Source organism: Ursus maritimus (genome assembly GCF_017311325.1).
Source record: "Ursus maritimus isolate PB19 chromosome X unlocalized genomic scaffold, ASM1731132v1 scaffold_X1, whole genome shotgun sequence".
NCBI classification, from domain to species: Eukaryota; Metazoa; Chordata; class Mammalia; order Carnivora; family Ursidae; genus Ursus; species Ursus maritimus.
This window is the reverse complement of record NW_024423319.1, coordinates 43924523-43943449: the sequence shown is the minus strand read 5'-3', so window position 1 is coordinate 43943449 and position 18927 is coordinate 43924523. Positions and strand designations below refer to the sequence as shown.

At 37.8% G+C, this 18927-nt stretch overlaps 1 protein-coding gene across 1 annotated transcript in view; it reads left to right on the top strand.

Moving 5' to 3' along the window:
* Positions 1-475: 475 nt before the first annotated feature.
* The window catches only part of FAM199X (family with sequence similarity 199, X-linked), a 30200-nt gene continuing 11748 nt past the window's right edge, over positions 476-18927 (top strand). Inside the window, exons 1-2 of the mRNA XM_008704534.2 lie at positions 476-972; positions 9884-10103. Coding sequence (XP_008702756.1) covers positions 776-972; positions 9884-10103 — 417 coding nt within the window. The 5' untranslated portion in view covers positions 476-775. The remainder of the gene's footprint in view (positions 973-9883; positions 10104-18927) is intronic.

Genomic DNA, 18927 nt, shown 5'->3' with positions numbered 1-18927 from the left:
CTATTTTTTTTCTTACTTGGCCCATTTCCCCCACAGCTCATTGCACAGTGCTGGGCACACACACTGCAGGGCCCTGCTCAATATAAATACTCAGTGTACTGGGACGGGGTGGTCGAGTACGCTGGGAACCAGGGCATCTGGATTCTTTCTCACGCACTCGCAGTGTGACCTTGGCCAAGTCCCTTTTCTCAGGGCTGCCTCTTGCTGCTTATTAATCAGCGGTGGGTAAAAAAACAGAGGTGGTTGGCCTGAAGCGCAGGGCCTTTGCAGCGCCAGGAATCCCAAATCCGACGCGTGGAGGGCGGGCGGGCGGAGGTTCAGTTCCTCCTCCGCTCCAGCAGGGGGCACAGGGAGCGGCTTCCCACTGCCTTTCTCCTCCCGGCGGGCGCCGGCGGATTGCAGCAGTCGCGAGTGGCGAGCGCGGTGGGCTGGCCGAGTGGCGAGCTCGGTGGGCGGGCCGGGCGGCGGCGGCGGCGGCGGCGGCGCTGCGGTGCGCCGACTGGGCTGGGCCGGGCAGCGGCGGCGACGGAGACGGCTGCGGAGGCCAGCGAGGCGCTGACCGGGTGGTCAGTCCGCTGCTGTGGCCTCTAGCAGCCTCTTGGCGCGGCCGGCATTCCCTGGGCGGAATCTGGCCGCGGCGCTCAGCCTGCTCGTGAGCTGCTGTGGGCACACCCCGGCTCAGCGGCGGCGGCGGACAGGTTAGAGTGGGGGAAGGGGCAGGCGCGGAAGCAGCCCGGGGCCAGAGAGGGAGCCCAAAGCCAGGCCGTCTCCAGCCATGTCCGACGAGACATCGGCCACCACTTCGTACGAGAAGTTTCTAACCCCCGAGGAGCCCTTCCCGCTTCTGGGACCCCCTCGCGGGGTGGGCACCTGCCCCAGCGAGGAGCCAGGCTGCCTGGACATCAGCGACTTCGGCTGCCAGCTGTCCTCTTGTCATCGCACGGATCCACTCCATCGCTTCCACACCAACAGGTATGAACCGCCGCTGAGGGCAGGGGCGAGCTGCCCACACCCCTGCCTCAAACGGGAGAACGCTGGGTCGCTCCCGAACCTGGCGCTCCGCCTCAGGTCTGCGCTTCCATTCGTCCCCTCCCCCACCTTCCTGCGACCAGCCCTCCTTCCCTGGCTCCTTCCCTGTCCCCCTCCCTGTTTTCACCCCTGCGTTCCGATTTTCTTTTCGGCCGGCATTTTACTTGCTCCCTTTTCCCCATTCATCTTCTGACCATAGCGACGCCTCCCTTTCCCCTCCTGCCTCATCTGTGCACGGAGAATCCCAGATCCTCACCCTCAATTTTAAGATGCATCCCTGTTTCCATCCACCCGAAAAAGTTTAACCCCTTCCATTTTCCATACGCTCTAGAGTAGATTTCGTATGACTCAAACCAATCTATGGTTCTTTTGAAAGATGGCACTTATAAAGCTAGAATCTGCCTTTCCCCATTTTCCATACGCTCTGAAGTAGATTTCGGATGACTCAAAACCAATGTATGGTTCTTTTGAAAGATGGCACTTTTAAAGCTAGAATCTATCTCCTTTTCCCCGATTTTTAATCTGCCTCACAATCCAATTTCCACTCCCACCGCAATTTTTTTTTTTTTTTGGTGAAGCTCTAGGAAACCAAACGGTCCCTCCCCCCCCCCCCGCCCTTATGAACTCTTTGCTTTACTGCTTTAGGCCCTGCCAAAATGTATAAGCTTAGATCTGGAAGGTTCCTTCATGTAGCTTATCCCTTGGTTTGCTCCCCCAGTGGAGGGATGGAGCTAAGCTTAGGATGGGCTTGCTTATACAAATTTACTCAGAGGGTGCATCTCCTAACTGATTTTATTGGAAGCTAGAGTGTTCTGGAGAATTCTTTCATGCAAGTATTTGAGTGTTCTACCAAGTGCAGGGGATGTGAAGATGTTGTAGACATAGCCCCAACCTATAATATAGGTGGCTATTTGAGAGATATATATTAGGGCCTGGGAGGGTGTGTGGAGAACAAGGGAGGAGATGGGTTCAGCAATGGAAAATATTGGCATTGAATTAAGGAGTCTAGTTCTGATTTCTGGTCCACAATATGAGCATGAACAAATCCTTCCATATATTAATGTCTTTTGCATGCCCTCCCCTACCTCTTAAATCAGTCTACAGATTTACTGAGCTTCTACCAGTTACAAGGAGTGTATAAAACAGGATTTTTACCTAAAAGAAAAAGTCTGGAAAGGAGGTGTTATAGTTAAACAGACAGAACGTCAGTATAACACATTTGAAAAGGAAGCAGTAGTAAATTTGTTACGACTTTTCCAAATCTTCATTGCAAAAATGAGGAAACTGAGGCCTAGAGAGGAAAGACTAAGTTCAAGGTCATAAAACTGAGTTAGGCAAAGCCAAGATTACTTCTTTGGAACCAGTGATGAAACTTGGAACAGAACTAATGGCTCAAATGTTATAAATGGTTGTTATAGTTTCTTAGACTGACTCACAGAAGCTTACTTAACCCATGATGTGATTATAACATGAGTGTAATATATTTATGAAATCAAGTGTGCTTAGGATTGTTTGCATTGGAAAAGAATATAAAAGAATACTTTTGCACATATTTGGTATTTAAGTTTTGCAGCATTGGAGCAAGTCCTATACACAGGAAAGTGAAATGATTTCAGAATTAGCCTGCTCTGATGATGAGGGCAAGGGAGTGGGGAAAGAGGCTAAGGGTAAGCACTGCCAGAACTGGTGAGGTGATGAAGAGTGAAGCAAAAGGAGAAGAATACATTTCTTACAGCTTGTTCTGTTCTTTTTTCTCCTTCCCATTTTTTTCTTGTGTTTTTCTATTCCTTTTCTTAGAGACTGAGGTAAGGCCAAGGTTGTTTTCCACAATGGGGCAGTTAAGATAGAGGAAGAAGTTCCTGTTCAGCTCCAGTTTTCCCAAGTCAAACATTTTGCCTGCTTTTTAAAAACCTCCATCTCCTACTCTAGTTTTCTGAAGGCTTGGAATGGCACTAGGAGGTCTAATGTATTTTGCTTTGTACCCTGTTTTCAACAGAGGTTAGGGCAAGCAGAAGTAGCAATATTTACATCAGATGATGTTTCTGTCCTAGGCTACCTTGCTTTTTAAATTTTTTCTCATTCTAGAATGTTCTTCCTACCCCTCCTCAAGATGGCATTTGGGAGGACCATATACTTCCAGTCAGTTCTTTTCAGGGAGAAGCAAACAGCAAAGTCATGTATGTGGTCAAAGTTTAGTTTACAGAATTCTCTTACTTTGGATTTGCCTGTGTCACATCTTTTCTTCACATCACCAGTTCAAGCAGCAATTCAAAAATCAGATCTCCATAGTTGAGTTTTGATGTTCTGCTTTGGGTTTAGTCATTATAAAACACATTTTATTGGAAATAAAAAGCTTGTAGTTGGTAGAGACTTGGTTTACCTTTATTTTGCTTCTTCCTTGTTGCCTGATAATATGAAAACTATGGAGATTATTTAATGCCATTGATAAGAGGCTTATGATGATGGCAGTTTTGTGCCTGCTCAATTACTGGACTCTGGGCTATATTTGTAATCTTCATTAAGCAAGGTCTTCAGGGCACTATTAATTTATGATCCCTAAGTTTGAATGTTTATAGTGTTCATATTAAAGTCACCCGTGACTTAGGTTGGCATGTTACTACTCTAGGTTCCGTGGAAAATTACATGAACACAGCCACTTTCCTAAGAATTCACACATTCCTAGGAGTATCTTTTAGGATTTTATGACCGAGTTCAGTTTGTCTGGAAGTTTGGTAGAATAAAATAAATTTCGATAAACCAAGAAACTTAATTATTTTTTTTAAAGATGTATTTATTTGAGAAAGCGCGTGCATGTGCGAGAGGGGGAAGGGGCAGAAGGAGAGAGAAGAGAGAGAATCTCAAGCAGACTGTGCGCTGAACCCTATGCAGGACTTGATCTCAACCTGAGATCATGATCTGAGCCAAAACGAAGAGTCGGACACTAAACTGACTGAGCCACCCAGGTGCCCCAATTATTTTTTAATTTAAATGTTAATACGGAATATATGTGGTGTTTAAGACATTTTTCTTTGATTTTGGGACAGGATGTTTCTGATGTAATTGTGGGTTTTCTTTTAGCATTTGTCCATGGCACCCTCCACCATTATCAAAAAGGGAAGTCATTTACCAAATTGAAAAAATTATAGTGGTATTGGTAAGTTCTGTAATTGTGAAATGAAGGAGGTTAATATGAACTACTTGATGTGTTATTCTCTTCATCTTTTAGTAATGCATTAGTAATTTGACACTGAACAATTATGAAACGTATGTGAGAGGAGAGTGCCTCACTTTTGTACACCCTATTGGCAGGATAGAAAATGAACTCTTGTATAAAGCAGTGACTTGGTTATGTGATTTTAGAACCCTATTTCAATCATTGTTAACTAGAAGAACCCTAAGACTATTGTGAAGAACCTCAAGACTACTGTGTACCTTTTGTACTACCCACAGTTTTCCTATCTCAGTATAGAATTAACAGTTGTAGCAGAGCTGTGAGTTGCAGGTGGGAGAACCATGCTCCAGGAAGTAACAGATTATAGAGGCAGGAGGAATTTGGTTTGGGGACTTGTTGAGACAAATTGAGAATGGGGATCAGGCTTGGGAGAGATATCCAGGCTAGAAATGTGGATTTGGGAGCATTCAGAATAGAAAGAACAGTAGAACAATAATGTGTTAGGAGTAGAACTGTGGGTTACAAGAGTTGAGAGAAGAAACTTTTCAATAAATTTAGCAGGGAAAGGAAGGAGGTAATAGTGTGGTAATAATTTGAAAAAAAAGGTGAAGGTTTCATTGTTGTTGTTTGTTTGTTTGCCTTGTTTAATTTTTCTTTTCCAAGAATATTTTTAGCTCCTTAGAAGCAGCCCACAGGAAAGGGAGAAATTGAAAATATGAGAGAGTGTGGGATGACAGGAGATAGCTGGGATGAACTCAGAGCACGAATGGAATATTTATTCTTAGAAATGAGATGGAATGTTTTTTACTTCCAAGACTATAGAGAGGGTAAGAAGGATAGATAATGATACCAAGAGAATTGAGATCGCTAGGAAGAGGTTTGGGAATTGGAGTAGAGTTGGGTGGGGGGTTGTGTCGTCTGCTCTAACTTGGGACCTTGATGGCCTGCTGTGCTCCAAAGTTGTAGCAGAGGTCAGGGGTGGCTATATGGGTGTTCTGGCAGATAAGCTTTGCAGATAAATGTTCTTGGCTTTACTTTTTTTTAATGAAAATTTGGGCAGCAAGCCTAGATATTGCATTAAACTCCATTTCATTAGGATTCTTTTCAACATTTTTCTTTTAAGGTAGAAAGTCTCTTTTGTGAATAATTTTATGGTTGTAGCTAGGATCTTACTTGGCATTAGGTAGCTTTCTCCTGCTGGAATAAGATGTAAGGGCTTCGCAGATTTGAATAGTTCAGTGCTGAGCACATGTACACAGTGGTCATTCGTGACATATTTGAAACCAACAGAACAGTCTAAAAGAATCACACTCAAATTTTTTTTTTTAAAGATTTTATTTATTTATTTATTTGACAGAGATAGAGACAGCCAGTGAGAGAGGGAACACAAGCAGGGGGAGTGGGAGAGGAAGAAGCAGGCTCATAGCGGAGGAGCCTGATGTGGGACTCGATCCCATAACGCCGGGATCACGCCCTGAGCCGAAGGCAGACGCTTAACCGCTGTGCCACCCAGGCGCCCCGTCACACTCAAATTTTTATTACAAAAGCTCATTTTAGAAAATTGGCATATACAAAACTGTAAAGATCGCTCGTGATCCCTTTTAGTAAAGATAACAACTGTCAGCATTTTGATGTTGTTACTGTTAATGTTCTTTTTATGTTCATATATATAATTCTAAAATTCAGGATCAGGTTATATATAATTTGTGACCAGGTTTTTACACTTACATTATGAGTGTTTTTGTTTTCAAAAAATAGTCTGAAAATAATTATTTTTTATTTTTTTTCATTTTTTAAAAAATTTTAAAGATTTTATTTATTTATTTGTAAGAGAAAGAGAGAGAATGAGTGGGGGTGGGAGAGAGGGAGAAGCAGGCTCCTCAACAAACAGGTCTCCTGATGCGGGGCTTGATCCCAGGACCCTGGGATCATGACCTGAGCTGAAGGCAGATACTTAACTGAGCCACCCAGGCGCCCCTGAAAATACAATTTTTTTAAAAAAAGATTTTATTTATGAGAGAGAGAGAGAGAATGTGAGAGATGCGCGAGTGGAGGGAGGGGCAGAGGGAGAGAGAGAAAATCTCAAGCAGACACCACAGGGAGTGACTGCACAGAGCCCCATGGGATTGGGGGGCATCCTCCATCTCACAACCCTGAGATCGTGGCCTGAGCTGAAATCAAGAGTCAAGCGCCCAACCCACTGAGCCACGCAGGTGCCCCCTGAAAATATAATTTTTAATGATTAAAAAACACCATTATTTAGATATGTTATTTAATTATTCCCCATATTTGGGGGGCATTTCTTTTCCCTTTGTTGGCTATTATAAATGATGTTGTTTGGACATGCATCTTTTTCCCAATTTCTATTTGGGGAAGTGATGGATTCCTGAAAGGGCAATTATTGAGTCCAAAGGAATGAACTCTTTTGAAACTCTTACAGTACCAAATTACTTTTCAGGAAGATTATGCCAATTTAACACTCTCACCAGCAGTGGATAAAAGTACTGCCTACTTTGTTTTTGTTCACACTGCCTGAAAGTAATAATAATAATATTTGGAAATTAGAAGATAATAGAATTTTTAAAAAAATCTCTAGTAGTAAAAATATTATTTTTCTATTTTGTAAATGATTGTTTTCAAGTATGAACCCAGTATTTTTACCACTGTTAATTTTTTAAAAAAGGAAAAAAGAGCAAAAGCTTCTAAGAATACCCAGAATCCTGTTAAATCTGTTATAAAGTCATGGACCTAGAAAACTGAGAAACATACTGATTTTGCCATACATTAAGAGCACAAAACCAAGCAAATTCCTGTCTTGTCAGTGATCTAACCATTAGGTTATTACATCTAGCATAGTTTTTTGAAAAGGAAAGTCATTATTATTCACTGAAGGAAACACATTTCTACTGAATTTTTGCAAGCTCGGAAAAAAAATTCTCATTTAAAAAAAAATTACCTAACAGCTTTTCCTACCACTTAACACAGTACTTGGCCCATAGAAGATACTAACCAAATGTTTGTTGAGTGGGTAAATGAATAAAGATTGAAAAAGCTCACATGCAATTTGAAGACATAAAAGAAAAGAAAATTTTCCCAGAATACGCATAGATAATGGTTTACTAGGTCTAGGAGAGTGATTGCCATTTTTTTAGCTTTTATATTGTCTTATTGTACACCCTGAACGATTTGGCTAATTCTACTAGGTTTGTTGATTTTTTAAAAAATGAGGATACTGCCTGCCTAGGAAGCATGTGATGAAACTAGGTAGTATTACAAGGTATTCTAAGATGTTAGATGAATTTTACATTTTTGCCTATTTATAAAAGCTTGTTGACGTCCATATTGATAGTTACTGAATGATAATAGTTTAGAGGGTGTGTGTCTGTGTATGTTTTGACCCTTTAAAATATTCTACATTTGCCTCAAAGAAAAAGTGCCATAAAATTGTCAGATTGCCCAAATTTTATAAATGAAGAACTTGGAAATTAAGATTAATAATACAAAATAAGGGGGGAGTTAAAAAATGAAAAACACAGTTCAAGAAACAAATGAATTTACTGAAGGATGAGAAACAACCTAATTAATAGGTAAGTAACAGGCTCTTCTTCAGGAATTCATTATTGCAGTATCTTATTAGTATCGGATATACTAAATCATTATTTGAAGGATTAATTCCCTAAGCTACTGCCTAAGCAATGAAGCTTATCTTGTTAATATTATGAAGCAAGTGGAAATTTACAAAAGAAAATAGATTTGTAGATAAAAGTAACCCTGCAACGAATACCACAGGCAAAATGTTAATAGTCTTAATGCATCAAGAACTCATAAAATCAGTAAGGAAAACATTAACACATAGAAAATCACTAGAGCAAAATAGCTAATACATATTTTAAAATTTGATCTTGCCAGTAATTGAAGAAATAAAAATTGATATAAAAATTTTTTTTTTCCAGACGCCTGGGTGGCTCAGTCGGTTAAGCATCTGCCTTCAGCTCAAGTCATGATCCAGGGTCCTGGGATCAAGTCCTGCCTTGGGCTCCTTGCTCAGCAGAGAGCCTGCTTCTCCCTCTGTCTGCCGCTCCCCCTGCTTGTGCTCACTCTCTCTCTGACAAAAAGATAAATCTTTTTTAAAAATGTGGTTTTTCCCCCATCAGATGGGTAAAACTTTAAAAATGAAAATTCCAGTGCTGTTAAGGTTGTGGTGAAATGAGCATGTTTTATAGACTGCTTTGGGGAGTGTAAATTGGTACAGCCTTTCAGAAAGTCATTTGACCAAGTATGATATGACCTTTAGAAGTGTTCATATTCTTTGACTCAGTACTTTCCTTTCAAGTAATCTATCCTGAAAGATTATATATTTTGATGAATAATTATAAACAAAAAGGTTCATCTCAGTATTATTTGTAATACCAAAAAAAAAATTGGAATCAGCCTAAGTATTATTGAAGGACTAAGGTTAAATAGATCATGAGACCTTTTAATTAGTATATTATTATATAGGCATCAAAATGTTTTCAAGTAATATTCATAGGGAAATGTTTAATATATAATGTTAAGTGAAGAAGGCAGGTTACTAACATGTATACATATGTGTGTGTGTGCATGTGCAGAATGCTGAGTCTGTAAAAAAATATATATGCATGTACCAAAATATTATGGATTAGTTATTGTTGGGTAATGGAATTATTGGTCATTTTAATGTTCTTTATCACACCTTTCTTATTCCAATATCTTTGCAATGATCTTGTATAGCATTGATAATAAAAGTTATTTAACACTTTTTGAACTTCTGTATACTTTTTGCTTTTCTCTGCCCTGCAATAGCTAATCNNNNCTACCCTTTTCCTTTAATAATAATAATAATAATAATAATAATAATAATAATAGCTACCATGTATTGAGCACTTTTTATGTCTAAGAGTTCTATATGCATTCTTGTGTAATCTTCATAATAACTCCTTGAATATGAGAACACAGGCTTGAAGAGGGTGTGTTTTGCTTAAGATCAAGCAGCAGTCAAATGACAGAGCAAGAATTTGAAATCAGTCTGACTTCAGTGTATTCATAATCACTATGCTATATGATTTGTTTATAGATGAAGGTTTTAATTTATTCTTAATTTAGATACAGTTTTCTTTTTTTAAGATTTTATTTATTTGTCAGAGAGAGAGAGCACAAGCAGGGGGGAGAGGCAGGCAGAGGGAGAAGCAGACTCCCCACTGAGCAGGGAGCCCGATGCAGGACTCGATCCTAGGATCCTGTGATCATGACCTGAGCCAAAGGCAGATGCTTAACCGACTGAGCCACCCAGGCATCCCTAGATACAATTTTCTTTTAAAATATTTTATTATAAAAATTTTCAGACAAATACAAGAGTAAAGGGAATGGTGTAATGAACCTCATATATCCATCACCCAGCTTCAGCAATTATTCACATATGGCAATGTGTTTTATAGCACTAATGATTCCTCAAACCCTTATTGTTTTGTGAAAAACCCAAATGTATTTCATTCATAAATGTTTTAGTATACATCTTTAGGAAATAATCAAAATATCAATTGTCATACCTAAAAATATATTTACATTCTTCATAAGTGTCTTGAATGTATCTCCTATTAATATCTTAAAATTGTGTGGATTCTGGAGTTCCTGTTGTGATTTCTTTTGTGTTGTATTTTTAAGGTGGAATTTAACGTCTTGTGGAACAAGTGTTGCCAGCTCAGAATGCAGTGAGGAGCTATTTTCATCAGTTTCTGTTGGAGATCAAGATGATTGCTATTCACTGTTAGATGATCAAGACTTCACTTCTTTTGATTTATTCCCTGAGGGGAGTGTCTGCAGTGATGTCTCTTCTTCTATTAGCACATACTGGGATTGGTCAGATAGTGAGTTTGAATGGCAGGTAGGTTTGTTTTTTTTCCCCTTGTATTACCATCATTACTCCATAAATAGAATAATGAATTTCTATTTTGATATTTTCATCTCTGACAATATTAAGAATTAGATAGAATATGTCTCTTTATTTTTGCTAATGTAGCATTTAGGCTTCTGATGCTACAGATACCCTTTTGTGGATTTTCATGTAATTTAATACTTGTGTAATGTTCCCATTATTATATATCATCGGTACTTTTCTACGCATGAATCCAAGCAAATGTATTCTTCCTACATTATAGTAAATAGCTTTTGTGTCCTTATAGGCCCAATATCCTTACATCAGGGTTATGTTCTATATATTTAAGATCACAAACCACTGTTATAAAAACATAATTGTTGGTTCTGTTGTCAGAAATACAATTTCTCATTTTGTAATCTCTTTATATGTAGAGATGTTGTTTGCCCTACAGTGGTTTTGTGTGTGTGTGTGTGTGTGTGGCATATATACCATGTAAAATGGTTTTGTGGCAAATTGTTTGGAAATTCTGCCTTATAATGAGTGCAGTCTATCAGAAAATGTAAATCATGTTATTGCAACATCCATTTTCTGATTGTAAAAGATAGTAACATTTGAGGAAGCTTTCTTTGCATATAGCAAATGTTAATATTCAACAGATACTTGAATGCCTGCTATGTTTGAAAGCCATCCAAAACTTTGAAGTTATATTCCAAAAGAGGAATCAAATATTATTTTATTTCAAACATTTTCTTATTAAAATAAGAAAACAGACTGGCATGAAGTTAAAAATAATTCTCCAAGTCCCACTCTGCTGTGATTACCACTGTTATGAGCTTGTGCAGATACAAGTATGTTTGCACAGTGTTAAAAACACACAAATGGGATCGTACTTCAGCCACTATTTGGTCCTTTTTTTTTTTCAACTAATATCTCATTCTTTTTGATAGCTGTATCATAATTTATTTAATCTATTCCCTAATACTGGATATTTAGATTGGTTTCAGTTTTTTCTTGTTATAAAAATGTGACACTGAAAATTAAGAGTTTTTAAAGAGGAAAAAAATCTAAAACCCCTCTATTTTTATATTTTATATTATTTCAGATGTTTCTATTTTATGTGCAGTTATAAATATGATTGCATAAAAATTATAAAATATTTTTAGCTTTTAAAAAATTGAGATTAAATTCACCATTTTAATAATTTTTAAGTGTATAATTCAGTGATTTTTAATATATTCGCAGTGTCGTACAGCCATCACAACTATCTAATTCAGGGACATTCCTATCACTAAAAAGAAATCCATACCTGTTAGCAGATACTCCCAATTCCTCCCTGCCCCCATCACCTGGCATCCACTAATCTACTTTCTGTATGGATGTGCCTTCCTGGACATTTCATATATGTGTACTCCTATAATATGTGGCCTTTGTATCTGGCTTCTTTAACTTGGAATGTTTTCAAGGTTCATCCATGTTCTGGTGTGTGACAGTACTTTATTCCTATCTTAGCTCAAATTGCTGTAACAGATACCATAGACAGGGTGGCTTAAACAACAAACATTTATTTCTCACGGTTCTGGAGGCTGAAAGTCCCAAGGTCAGAATGCCATCATGGTCGGGTTCTGGTGAGGATCCTCTTCGTGGTTTGCATATTGTTGCCTTTTGCTTTATCTTCACATGGGGAGGGGAGAGAGAGCGAGCTGTGGTCTCTTCATCCCCTTAGAATTATGGTCACCAGTCCCATCATGGGGGCTCTACCCTCATGTAAATGTAATTATCACCCAAAGCCCTACCTCCAAATATCACACTGGGGATTAGGGCTTCAAGATAAGGATTTGGTGGTGGTGGTGAAGGGAGGGTGCACACATTCAGTCCACACCAATTCCTTTTTGTTGCTGAATAGATATGGACACCTCACATTTTGTTTATCCATTCATCTGCTGATGGGTGGTTTCCAGTTTGGGGCTATTATGAATATACTGCTGTGAACATTCAGACGTAAGTTTTTATATAGATGTATCTTTTTTATTATTGAAATATAGTTGACATACTATGGATGTATATTTGTAATTCTCTTGGACATACACTTAGGAGTGGAATTGCTGGGTCATGTGATAACTTTGTGTTTAACTTTTTGAGGAACTGCCAAAATGTTTTCCAAAGTGGGTGTACCATTTTACATTTCCACCAGCAATATATGAAACTTCTAATTTCTCCTTATCCTTGCCAAAACTTGGTATTGTCTGTCTTTTTGATTACAACCATCCTCCTGTGTGTAAAGGGGTATTTCATTTTGGTTGTAATTTGCATTTCCCTAATGACTAATGATGTTGAACGTCTTTTCATGTGCTTACTTTTCATGTGCTTACTGGCGATTGGTATTCTTGTTTGGAAAAATGTCTGTTCAAATCCTTTGCCCATTTTTAAATTGTGTTGTCTTTTACTGTTGAATTGTAAGAGTTCTTTATATGTTATGGCTACTAGACCTTTATAGATGATTTATCAAAGATCTTTCCCTTCCTGTGGGTTGTCTTTTTATTTGATACTGTCCTTTGACACACAAAAGGTTTTAATTTTAGTAAAGTTCTATTTATTTTTTCTTTGAATTCTGTGCTTATGATGTCATATTTTAAAAAACCATTGCTTAATCCAAGGTCATACAGATTTTCACCTGTTTCCTTCTTAGAGTTTTACAGTTTTAGTTTTTACATCTAGGTCTTTGATCCATTTAGAGTTACTTTTGTATATGGGATAAGATAGGGGTACAGATTCATTCTTTTGCACGTAGATAGATATTCAGTTGTCCCAACACCATTTGTTGAGAAGACTATATTCTTTGCTTATCGTATGGCCTTGGTACGCTCGGGGAAATGAATTGGTCATAGGTGTGTAGGTTTATTTCTGGACTGTCGATTCTATTACATTAATATGTATGTCTATCCTTATGCCAGTAACACACTGTTTTAATTGCTCTAGCTTTGTAGTAAAGTTTGAAATCAGGAAGCTTGAGGTTCTTTGTTCTTCTTTTTAAGGTTGTTTTGGCTATTGGGGATCCCTTCTGCAATTCGACATGAATTTTAGGATCAGGTTGTCCATTTCTGCAAAAAGGGCAGTTGGAATTTTGGTAGGGATTGCATTGAATCTGTTATTTTTAGTGTCCAAACCTTGTACTTCCTTGGTTCAGTTTATTCCTACATATTTTATTCCTTTGATCCTGTTGTAAATGGAATTGTTTTCTTAATTTTCTTAATTTCATTTGTGCATTGTTCGTTGCTAGTGTATAGAAATAAAACTGATTTTTTATATTGATTTTGTATCCTACCACTTTGCTGAACTCATTTGTTAGGTTAAATGATTTTTTTTCTCTGTGTGGATTCTTTTGAGTTTCTATGTTTAAAATCTTGTCATCTGTGAATGGAGATATGTTTTCTTCTTCCTTTCTAGTCTGGGTAGCTCTTTTTATTCTTCTTAATTGCCCTGGCTAGATCACCAATGCAATGTTGAAGAGAAGTTGCAAAAATGGGCATCCTTGTCTTTCACCATTGAGTATAATGATAGCTGTAGGTTTTTCATAAATGCCCTTTATCATATTGAGGAATTTCTCTCCTATTCCTAGTTTGTTCGGTGTTTTTTTCTGAAAGAACGATTTAGATTTTGTCAAAATGCTTTTTCTGCATTTATTGAGATGATAATGCAGTTTTTTTCGCCTTCATTCTATGAGTATGATGTACTAAATTCATTTTTGTGTGTTGACCCACCCTTGCGTTCCTGGAATAAATCTGAATTGGTCATGGTATATATTCCTTTTAATATGCTGCTGGATTTAATTTGTTAGTATTTTGTTGAGAATTTTTGCATCTGCATTCATAAGGGATATTGGTCTGTAGTTTTCTTGTGATATCTTTGTATTGCTTTGGCCTCATAGAATGGGTTAGGAAGTATTCCCTTCTCTTCTGGAATACGTACTGTGATGCAATTTTCTCATTTAACATACAAACTTTTTGATGATCTTTAATACTATATAATATTCCTTTTTTTTTTTAATTTGGCAGAGAGAGAGACAGCCAGTGAGAGAGGGAACACAAGCAGGGGGAGTGGGAGAGGAAGAAGCAGGCTCCCAGCAGAGCAGGGAGCCTGATGCGGGGCTTGATCCCAGGACCCTGGGATCACGCCCTGAGCTGAAGGCAGACGCTTAACGACTGAGCCACCCAGGTGCCCCTATAATATTTCTGGTACTATTGCTGGTACTATAATATTCCTGGTGCCAGTACTTGTGAGACCATTCCCCTTTTACATCTGTTTCAAAATTTTGTCTACTATTGGTAGCACAGCAGTAAACATCTTTGTGTGGGTACCTTTTTATTCTGTGCCTCATTTTTTACATGCACACTGTGTATTTAAAATCAGACTATTACAAGGATTCTTAAGGTATAATTGGGTGGAGTTCTGATAGTTCTGGGAATTATTTTTTTCTGGTTATTTTATTTGATTTAGAGTTCTTATCATAATGTTGCAAAGTGGCAGGCATTTTTTAATTTTAATTGCTGACTTCTTTACTCATTTCATGAGTAGAGTGGAGAACTATCCACAGCCACTCACTATTAATGTACATGGCTGACTAGAACACTGGAACAAAAATAAGGCCTGCCTTAGTAATGTGTTTCCCCACTTCTGAAATAGGAGTGTGAGTACTCTGTTACCATGGATATTTGCTATTTAAATATTCTGAAAGGTTTAAAATTCTCTCTTTTCTTTGTGGGACCTTATAATGAGCAGTAAGCTATCCAAGAAGATAATTACAAATTATGTGTTAGGATTAATATAGATTAAAATCGTTAACTATAACTTAAAAATTCCTATTACCTCTGTTGTTATTAAAAACTATATCTAAACTATATCTGTTTAAATCTTTTTAACAGATGTTTCAGTTACTACTGAAGTAAATGTAAAGGATTCATAGATTCTCTGGGAAGAGAAATACTAACTACTTGATAAGGCAGGGTTTTAACCTGATAATGAAGTAGTATCAAAGCATTTTGCTTTTCTCATAGTCATCTTTGCTTGCAGTCCTTTTATTATTAAAGCTATATTTGATTAGTGTTAGGGCTTGAGAAATTATTTTACTGTTGAGCAGGGAACCATGGAAAATTTAAAGAGTGAGTAATTCAGCTGTCACACTTGAAACCTAAAGGTGCAATTTGAAATTACACATCAGTTGTTAACAGAAATGAGCTTACTCATAAAATTTTGCTGCATCCTGCAGAAAATATGGCAGAGGTTTGATTTAATTCTCCCTTCTTGTCACAATTACTGATTATAATATAAATATACTAAATATTGTTGTCTATGAAAAACATGGACTAAGAATTATTAAGCATTTTTAGCTTGAGATATAAAATGGAAAATTGCTCATCTAATAAATATACAGGAGCTCATACAGTTAATCCTGATGTACATCTGTAGCTCTAATTCCATATCTCCAATTGACTACTTGACATTTCCACTTGGATGACCTTATTATTTAATGTACCTATTATCTGATGCCGAGTCCTTGATCAGTAATGTAACTTCCAATTACAGTGTTTCCATGGAAAAAAAAATAGACTCCACTTTGTGACATGCCTTATAGTGTAGTGAAAAATGACATTTGTCATTCGAAAGACATTTGTACTTGCTTCTTTCATTGTCACTACAAACTTTACATTTTCCACATTGCATTCTTCTCTCATTCCTGACTACCTGCAAGGCAAGACATCCCAGCATAGTTGAAAGCACTGGACTTATGTCCCACTTTGGATACTGGCACTAGCCATATGACCCTCCCTAGACATCATTTTTCCTTATTTGTAAAATGAGGGTGTTGGACTAGAAGATCTATAACATTGCCTCAGATCTCTTGCTCTAAAAATTGACGTCTTTTAAGTGCATTACCCTGGATGGTTTGTATGACTGTGAAATGCGGCCAGTTTTCTTCTGGTTTCAACAAATGGTCATCTGACTATCATCCATGCAGTTATCAAACCGCCTTGTAGGGGCATCTGGCTGTCTCAGTCAGAAGAGCATGAGACTCTTGATCTCAGGGTTGTGAGTTTGAGCACCATGTTGTGTGTAGAGATAACTTAAAAATAAAATCTTTAAAAAAAAGCCTTGTAAATTGTTTTTACTTGAAATTCTCCCTATTTATTCCTATTTTTCTTTGCATTTTTATCTTAGTCCAAGCCTAGATCAAGTAAGAACTTCCTGTCTGATTCCAGTCTTTCCTCACTCTATTTTGTCTTTTTTTTTTAAAGATTTATTTATTTGACGGAAAGAGAGACAGCCAGCGAGAGAGGGAACACAAGCAGGGGGAGTGGGAGAGGAAGAAGCAGGCTTCCAGTGGAGGAGCCTGATGTGGGGCTCGATCCCAGAACGCCGGGATCACGCCTTGAGCCAAAGGCAGACACCTAATGACTGAGCCACCCAGGCGCCCCATGGATTCAACTTTTCTATACATTATGCTGCACTCACCGCAAGTGTAGCTACCGTCTGTCACCAGATAATACTTAAAGACTGCGCCACCCAGGCACCCCTATTTTGTCCTTTTTAACGCATCTTCCCTCAAGACTAGTTTCATCAAGTTCTACTTAGAAAATGTTACTCGCCTACTTCTGCATATAACAGCTTGTTCATCCATTGAGCTTTCAAATCCCTAGCACTGATTTTCTGTTTTAATTATATTTGGTCTCCTTATCCTCATCCTGTTTTTTTAAAATCTTTAGTTTTACCAAGTTCCTCTCCTTACTTGAATGCCTTCCCCTTTTCCCCATTCTGTGATTCTGAGAGTACCTTGTGAAACTTTACCCACTTTAGCAACATGTGGCGTTCTCTGATGACTTATGCTACCTTTTATAAGGGTACAAAACCATGGAAAGAGATGGAAAAAGGAAGACACATATGTTTATTGAGTGTTGCCTTGTGCCAGGCCTATCATCTCATTTAAATTTCTCAACAGTCCTTTGAGATGGGTGGCATTAACCATAACTCTGGGGCTCAAAGAAGCAAACTAACCTCCACAAGATCACATGGCTAGTGATCAGCAGAACTGAGATTTGAACTCTGACATCTTTTTACTTCTCCCTGAAAAAAAATAGCCAGAGAACCACTAGTTGCCTTCTTTACTCCACCCCCCACCCTCAGCAAACACATAAACAGATCCAGAGGTACAGATTTAAGCGCTTAACATATAGTCTGTTACCTAGCAGATGTTCACTAAAGATTTAGATGGAAATTGTTCTTAGATTTTGAGAGTATATGTATTTTGATAGTTCCTTTACCTAATATATATCAAAGGAGCTTGAAGTAGGTGAGGCCTTTCATCTGGTAAGGGCTGTTTCATTTTGTTTTAGGAACCCCAGGGAGATCTTTAATGTAGTAGTGTTGTGATTTGAAGTCTTTCAAAGGGAAAATAGCAAAACATTTTATTTTTTGATGTTAAAAACAGAAAGATGGCCTTCATCTGTGCATTCAGCGATCATTCTTTCATGACACTGACTAGATAACATCAAGGCTAAGGGTGAATGAACAATTCAAGTTGCGTTAGTTAATGAGGTTTTAATGGAAATCATACAAATTGTTGGTAGTCATTCATGTACTTGGATTCATCAGTGACTGTTAAAATGAAAATGTGGTTTTTAACCAGTTAAAGTTAAGCTAACTTAGACAATTTCATTCTAAGCATCATGGTCACCTTGCATGGTGATTAACCCCATTTTTGTATCTTCATTAGTCTCTTCTATGCAATTGATTCCCCATTGCCTGTCCACTTGTAGCTCTCCTCAGCTTTAATCCTGAAGCTTTAACTCACTGCTAGATATTTCTATCGATGACCTGTCGTTTCACACCTAGCATTTGTCATTTGCTATTTTGTATAATTGTATGTTTGTATTATAGTATTATCTTCCTCAGTAGAGTATAAAGTTTTTGTATAAGGACCAGGACTTAAAATCCTTTGAATCCTCTGTACCTATTAGAGTGCTGCAGGTATAGTAGGAGGCCAGATGTGTGTGATTACAGTAATCTTCATGGCTAAAGTAGCTTTTCTCTTTTGGTAACTTGACAAGCCTAGTAATCATCCAGAGTTCATATGCAATTGCAAAGGACAACAACAACAAAAAGGTGGTATTTTGTACCTTGTAAAAATGAAAGCATTATCTTTGAAAATTATGTATTCCTTGTAGAAGAAATTATCTTTCTCATGAATGACTTAAACTTATTTATTTTTAAAAGCTTATTTATTTAAAAGTTTATTTATTTACTCTACACCCAGTGTGGGGCTCAGACTCACGACCCCTAGATCAAGTATTGCATGTTCCTCCAACTGAGACATCCAGGTGTCCCTAAACACATTTATTTAAAATTAAATCCATTCTGACTTTTGGAGGTGATAGATACGTTTATTACCCTGATTGTGGTGATGATTTCATGGGTACATGCATATGTCCAAAGTCCTCAGATTATATACATTAGATATGTACTATTTTTTGTAACACATATGACTCAAGATAGCTGTTAAAAAATGAAATCCATTCTAACTGATTTTTATTAGACAATATAAAATTATAGCACATTTTTCGTGTGCCTCTCACTTTAAATTGATTTTCTGTGTATTAGGCTTGCTTTTCTCCTTTGTACATTGTCTCGGCGTTTTTCTAATTTTTCTTTTATAATACTTCTGATGTCTAAAGTGTTTTGCTCTGTGGTAACACCGTATTTTAAATTATTTTAATTCCTTGAGGTTAATACTGACTTGAGCACAAGGACTGTGGCTTATTTGTCTTTATATTGACATATG